The sequence below is a fragment of the Hippichthys cyanospilos genome, chromosome 8, assembly GCF_059441005.1.
Source record: "Hippichthys cyanospilos isolate Australia breed blue-spotted pipefish chromosome 8, RoL_Hcya_1.0, whole genome shotgun sequence".
NCBI classification, from domain to species: Eukaryota; Metazoa; Chordata; class Actinopteri; order Syngnathiformes; family Syngnathidae; genus Hippichthys; species Hippichthys cyanospilos.
In genome coordinates, this window is record NC_142376.1 from 18,132,248 (window position 1) to 18,139,390 (window position 7,143).

At 41.9% G+C, this 7,143-nt stretch overlaps 1 protein-coding gene across 1 annotated transcript in view; it reads left to right on the top strand.

Moving 5' to 3' along the window:
- The window catches only part of gclc (glutamate-cysteine ligase, catalytic subunit), an 11,982-nt gene extending 5,407 nt beyond the window's left edge, over positions 1-6,575 (top strand). Inside the window, exons 3-16 of the mRNA XM_088421257.1 lie at positions 726-908; positions 1,111-1,224; positions 1,339-1,397; positions 1,477-1,613; positions 1,781-1,855; positions 2,982-3,098; positions 3,370-3,508; positions 3,594-3,706; positions 3,792-3,884; positions 3,964-4,068; positions 4,160-4,241; positions 4,323-4,432; positions 5,696-5,816; positions 5,898-6,575. Coding sequence (XP_088277383.1) covers positions 726-908; positions 1,111-1,224; positions 1,339-1,397; positions 1,477-1,613; positions 1,781-1,855; positions 2,982-3,098; positions 3,370-3,508; positions 3,594-3,706; positions 3,792-3,884; positions 3,964-4,068; positions 4,160-4,241; positions 4,323-4,432; positions 5,696-5,816; positions 5,898-6,079 — 1,630 coding nt within the window. The 3' untranslated portion in view covers positions 6,080-6,575. The remainder of the gene's footprint in view (positions 1-725; positions 909-1,110; positions 1,225-1,338; positions 1,398-1,476; positions 1,614-1,780; positions 1,856-2,981; positions 3,099-3,369; positions 3,509-3,593; positions 3,707-3,791; positions 3,885-3,963; positions 4,069-4,159; positions 4,242-4,322; positions 4,433-5,695; positions 5,817-5,897) is intronic.
- Positions 6,576-7,143: the final 568 nt, after the last annotated feature.

Genomic DNA, 7,143 nt, shown 5'->3' on the forward strand with positions numbered 1-7,143 from the left:
AGATGCATATCCCCTTTAACATAATCCCAAGAGAGGACATTCCCTCTGTCTATACAGTGCTTTTATTTTAGTCACATGCATTACACACATACAGATCTAATCCACATGCAAAAATAAATTCGACAGTCATGCAGGCGAGGGAATCATTGTACATTACTTAAATACACCTCTACAAAAAAAAACATGCTTAGGAAGCAGATTAGCCACTCCAACAGCATTACTATTCTTTGGTTTGTTCTGCGATTTCCCCTCTGGCATGCAAGTCAAATCCATATGGTCTGAACTAGTGCTGCTTTATTTGATATCCAAGAAGTTCCCCAAAAGTATGGATGTAATGGTCTCATGCTGAAGGGACATCTGCTTAGCAGGCGGCCCCCACCCATCCTTTGGAATTTTTCAGGAACAATCCAAATCTGGAACTGAGATACTTTCCATAGGAAGGTTATGCAGAGGAGTTTGTACAAGCCACCCGTGTTGTGCTTTCCACGTTGTCCATGACATTACTCTAAATCTGTGCACTTAGCTTCACTCAGGGAAAATCCTGGTGGCAGCGAGAATAGAAGAGACCAACATACCTCATTACTGGCCCCCTGGCACTCATACAAATCCATTGCGTACTCGCTACCCGCCAAAATACTGGCTGGCGGAGGCTGAAAGGGCAATGGTCAGTCGCAAATGCTGATTATTTTGACTAAGTGGTTTGTTTATTTTCTTTCTTTTTGCAGCCACCCCACGCTTTGGAGGCCAGAATATGGCAGCTATATGATAGAGGGAACGCCAGGGCAGCCTTATGGTGGCACCATGTCTGAGTTTAACACTGTTGAAGGAAACATGGGGAAGAGACGACGAGAGGCTTCTTCTGTTCTGAACCAAAACGAAATTTTATGCACAATCACCTCATTTCCAAGGTACAAACACGCAAGTCAACTGTTTTTTTTTTAACAAACCCGTCGTCACTCCTTTTCTGGGGGGTGGGGGGGGCTGGCAAACTATAATAAAAGCACTGCATTAGAAGCAAGCCGTCAATGATTTTGAGACAGCATTTGTATTTAACAGCATGCATAAAAAAACATTACAATGATATTTATTGCATTTGTAATTGCCTATCAGGCTGGGTTGTCCTGGTTTTACACAGCCTGAATACCCACCAACGCCAGTTGAGAGCGGAGTGTCAAAATCGCTGTTTTTCCCTGATGAGGCCATTAACAGACACCCAAGGTTCAGGTAGGCACCAAATAACGTCATACCTTGCTTTACTTGTACCTAGTAATGAATGAATACATGTGTAATGTTCCAGTAACACAGGTAATGGAATTTCTTTTCGTGTTTGTTTTTCAGTACCCTCACCAGAAACATACGTCACAGACGAGGGGAAAAAGTCGTAATCAATGTACCAAGTCAGTCTCAGTGATACTCAAATCAATGAATGTTTTTATCCCAATTCTGAACCAAACACATAGGGTTGTTTTGTTTCAGTATTCAAAGACAAGTGCACACCATCACCATTCTTGGAGAAGTTTCCTGATGACGATGGAGAGGCGGCAAGGGCAGCCCTGCCTGACCACATCTACATGGACGCCATGGGCTTCGGAATGGGCAACTGCTGCCTGCAGGTAGCAAGCGAGTCTCTCCATGCTCCAAGCCCCGCCTCAAACAAGCCATTCTTTTGCTTTGTTTTTTTATCTGTCAAGAGATAAGATGATCCGGTCTAGAAGGGGCACCACCGGCTTTAATTAATGCCGTAAATGTACATCATTAATAGGTTCATTACATTTTGCAGGTTACTTTCCAAGCTTGCAGCATCGATGAGGCAAGATACCTTTATGACCAACTTGCAACGTTCTGCCCAATAGTGGTAAGTAGATGAAGAGTATATGCCAGATAATTGTATTTAATTACTTTTGCCACCTACTTTGATCTTACAGTAATGCATGTTTTTAGGAGTGTCATGGAAATTAAGGTAGCACTTAAGAAAAAAATAGACATTAGTTAGAAATGTTATTTTAAGCAACAGTCATCTTAATAATGCAGCTCAAACGTGGTCAGTATAAAAATTTAAAACTCTTGCCTATCTTTCTTACCCATGTCCAGTGATCACCATAGTACAGACGCTGAACAGACATTGGTTTTTATTTTTATTTTATTTTACAACAAATAACACCCTCTCCCCCGCTACCATAATTAATCACAACGCCCCACTCGCTGCAATGGATGGTTCACTTAAAGGGCCAAGCTTAGCCTGTGCCGTTCACGTGCCCTGAATGTAGTCGGTAGACACACGGAGATTCTCTCTCCAGAAATAATGTTGCCCTCTGGCTAGCAGCCGTCGGATGTCGACCAAACTGGAGCCACAGGAGGATAGGGAGGCAGAACTGACAATGCGGCAGTCTTTTTTTTTTTTTTTTTTAATTTGCTTTATTTTATTTTACAGGCTGCTTACACACATGCACTACTTCTGTATTCTGACATGCACGCGGCCACCCCCCATGCACATTCACACATAACTCGCCCTTAACAAATCTGAGGGTCGAGTTTTTAGTTTTAGAACAATGTAGAATGACGAGCAGTGGTTTACTTTTAAGCCGAAGCGCTTAATTTGCGACTTAACGAGACCTAATGTTAACAGGCTATCTGACTGCTTTTGACTCCCATGTTAGTTGTTAGTGCAGCACATCGGGTAGGCGTTGCTGTAAACCGGAAACGTAAAGTGTCGTAAACGATACTGCATTTTTTTTTTTAATACGGCAAAGTGGGAAAAAGTGAAATGCGAATAACGAGGGAACACTATTACCATTGACACAACCTCAGAGGTGTCCACCAATGAACCATTTGAGACTTATTTTCCTAAACATTTGAAACTACAAAGGCTGGACTGCACTGTTGCGTCAAACAAATATCCCCAGTGGGATCAACAACGCATTGTGACTCTAATGATTTAAACGCTGCCACCGCTGAATACTATTACTACTGTGTGCACGCAGATGGCTCTGAGCGCTGCCTCCCCCTTCTACAGAGGCCACGTGTCAGACATCGATTGTCGCTGGGGGGTTATTTCTGCCTCAGTGGATGACAGGACACCGGAGGAACGCGGACTCAAGGTGAGCCACACAGACAACGTGCTGCTCCACTTTTCACTTGAGTATGTCTCTCACTCGTGAAATCTCATGTCACTGGTACTGACTGTGTTTCTTTTAATATAAATTCTTTTTTAAATCGATGTCATTGAATAACTTCAAATTCATTTTGTAATTGAATAGAAATGGTCAATTCTACATGGACACCGCAGCCGCAGCTTCATTGTGAACCGCTTTAAAGTATGGTATGGATACAACATTATCAGGAATATGACTGCTTGTTTTTCCGTTGCAGCCTTTAAAAAACAATAAGTATAGAATCTTCAAGTCAAGATATGACTCCATTGACAGCTACTTGTCTAAATGCGGCGAAAAGTATAACGACATTGATTTGACGATAGATGAGGACATCTACAAACAGTTACTGGCTGCAGGTATTAAATATGCACATAAAGAGTAACTAGTACCTTGAAGTAAAATACACTACAGCTGGCATATGGCTTTTTTTTTTTTTTGTAGGAATTGACAAACTACTGGCCCAGCATATTGCTCACCTCTTCATTCGAGATCCGCTGTGCACTTATGAGGAGAAATTGCACCAGGATGACGAGAATGAGTCAGACCACTTTGAGGTGAGCCAATTGGGCCTGCATCTGAAGAAGGGATTGACTTGGGTTGCATTTGAAACTTGAAACTCTCTTTGGTGATGTTTGACAGAACCTCCAGTCTACCAACTGGCAGACGATGAGGTTCAAACCACCTCCTCCCAACTCGGACATCGGCTGGAGAGTTGAGTTCCGCCCGATGGAGGTAAGTTACGCAGCTTCACGTCAAATCTTTTGGGAAGGAAGATAACTGACAAAGGACTCGTTTCGCTTCTTGGTTTTAGGTGCAGCTCACTGATTTTGAAAACGCTGCCTATGTTGTCTTTGTCGTGTTGCTCACCAGAGTGATCTTGTCTTATAAACTGGACTTCCTCATCCCCTTGTCCAAGGTGAAGAGATGTTTTAATTGAAGTTCATTTAGTTCTGGTTGCGCTTTATTTGCGCTTTATTTGCGCTCTTATGCTGGCTTTCTTTCATCAGGTTGATGAAAACCTAAAAGTGGCACAGAAGAGGAACGCGGTCCAGGACGGAATGTTCTACTTCCGAAAGGACATCTTCAAAGGTGATCAAAAAGGACAGTTCTGAGGTTGAAGGTAGCTTGAGTATGGCGCAGTCACGCACCGACGCATTCGTCCACTAACAGGGTGCAATCCAGGCCTGGACGGCACCTCCTCGGCCCAGAACGGCTTGGAGACGGACGGGGCTAACGAGGAGTACGCACTAATGAGCATCGACACCATCATCAATGGAAAAGTGAGAGCCGTTTCCCTTTCGTGCAGCTGTAGCTTAGAGAGCCCTGCCGTACATCATAATTAGGGATGGTCCCATCCGATCCACGGTGTCCGTATTGACCCTCATCCAGGCCAAAATAACTGGAGTTGTACGATTTTATTTTTTTTTAACTAATCGGTTCGATCCTATTCTCAACTTCACTTTACGCAACGTGCTAGCAAGCTTTGTGATCGTCAAACCAGAAGTACAGCCACTTCCTTCTTCTATTTCTAAGAGGCATGGGAATCGTAGTCCTACTAGCCTACGGCTTTTGCCGGACCAATACAAGATGAGCCTTAATGTTTACAATCTGGGACCTGCGCCAGGTAAATGACACAGCCAGCTTCAAATAACTGTCGTGATTGAGCAACAAATGTTGGATGGTGGGGAGGGTGTTTACAGATTTACAGCTTTTGAACTGTCAACCAAGATAACATTTTGCATTAGTCACAACTGGTCAACAGCTTCACAAGCAGTAACTTCAATGTGTTTGTTTATTTTTTTTTTGTCTATGTAGCTTGTTCCTTTTCTACACTTGGAACAAAACAAAAGCAAGTGAGATGCCCGTATTGTGTGCATAAGGTGCTAGCGACATTACTTGCATGTTTTCATTTAAAGACATGAACACACTTTGGTGGGTTTTGATTTTCAGTTTGATAAGCAAATGTGCGCAAAAAAATAAAGAAAGCATGTACTGTATTCGTAATTGGACGGAGACTCGAGATGCATTGCATTTTTCAAGTCACGGACATCAAACATCTTTAGAAACACCCGTTGTAGGCGCCAAACAGCAATGACAAGGATGTCAGCACATTGCAGGGCCACTTAGAAACATTTGATCATTTTTTTGCCACGCTTTTTTTTATTTTGGAGAGTAAATAAATGTTTCCCCATACCACCCCAGCGTGGTCTTTTTCCATGAGGTGTACATGTAGACCTTGTTGGGAAACACTACTTGATCAGACCAGAATAGTTGGATAGTGAATGTGGTATTTTTGAATGTGTTTATCAATCAAAGTAGATCGATGCATTATTAACAAGTTTTAGAGTGAGGAAAAAAACTGCATGGTACAGAATTGGTGTCAGGCCCGAGGCTACAGTATTGGTATTGATATGGGACATGAAAAAGTGGAATGGAGCCATCCCTAATCGTCATCATTAATATTATTAATCAGCACAAATGTGGTTGATTAATCTGTGTTGTTGTAGCTTCCCATGATTGATTCTTTGTTGTTGAATAACTAGGAGGGAGTTTTTCAAGGGCTTATCCCCATCCTTAATTGTTATCTGGAGAACATGGAGGTCGATGTGGATACCAGATGCACCATTTTAAATTACCTGAAGCTCATCAAGAAACGGGCCTCAGGTACATTTTAAGCACATACCGTATCTGTAGCATAAGTGTCATTTTTGCAATGTTATGCTCACTCTTGGTTTTGCTGTCCAGGCGAACTGATGACAATGGCAAAGTGGATGAGGGAGTTTGTCGCCAAACATCCTGAGTACAAGCAGGACAGCATCATCAGCGACAAGATCAACTACGACCTCTTTGTGAGGTGCGACAGGATTGCCAGGGGTAAAGAACAATGCCCCGAGCTCATTGGCAATCCGGTCAACAAGTTTAAGTGAGAGACTTCAATTGCAACATGAATACGACGACGACCAAATATGTGGCTCAAGCTGAAATTAGTCCACTTTTTAAAATATGATAAAACATTGTTTCTAAAAGCAAAACATCTGCAGCATTCTTATGTACTGTACATATACTGTATCAGATTTTTATGACTGGAAATTATTTTAATAGGTTCACAATCGAGTCAAGGTTATGTCATAGAAATGGTGTATTTATTTTTCTCTGGAAATCTCTTAAGTGACAATGGAAATGTAGCAAACAGTTGTATAGTAGGTCTCTACGGTTAGTACTGCACTACTGCTCTTTGCAACATTAACACAGCGTGCTGTGTGTTTGCGTCACTGTACCTCCGTGAACTTTCTTTTATTTTGGGGACATACTATTTGATTAACAGGATGTACTGTTTTACTTTACTATGAAACATAGTTTCAGGCATTCGTGGGGGCGGTTTACATTGTGATGCAACTTCAAATAAATCTGTATGGCATATCTGTTTTGGGGAGATTTTTTTTCTACCCAATAGTGACCAGAGTGAGTCGCTATTTCACGGACTGTTTTAAACACTGTACACTTCGTGGTACTTGAATATCCTAAATTTGACCTCATGTAAGAACAGCACGTGGATTTCATTGTGTCTGTGGGCAGGGGATGCTCGGTATGTAGGAGATGTTGGACTTTTTTTTTTTTTTTTCCTTTTTGCATGAATGCACTCAAAAATGAACAGCAACATTAAATAACATGTATTCACCCAGGAAGGAAACTTTAGACTTTTTCGAGCGTACCCTCAATTATACTCAATGATTTTAGGTTTAGTAGTGCAGATGTAAGGTGTTGCAAAAGTATTTATACAGTAAGGAACCGTAACAAACTACTATATAAGGCTACGCCCTTTTTATCCGCTCGATGGCAGCATAGAGCTATAAACCAAATCAGCTTCCAAAGCTTCGTCTGGTGGGGGGTGATTTGGAGTTACTAGAATTGTGGTGCTGTACCTTTCCTACAAAATGGACAGAGTTTGTAATTTTGTTTGTTTGTAAGTCTGTAAAGATATACAGTAGGC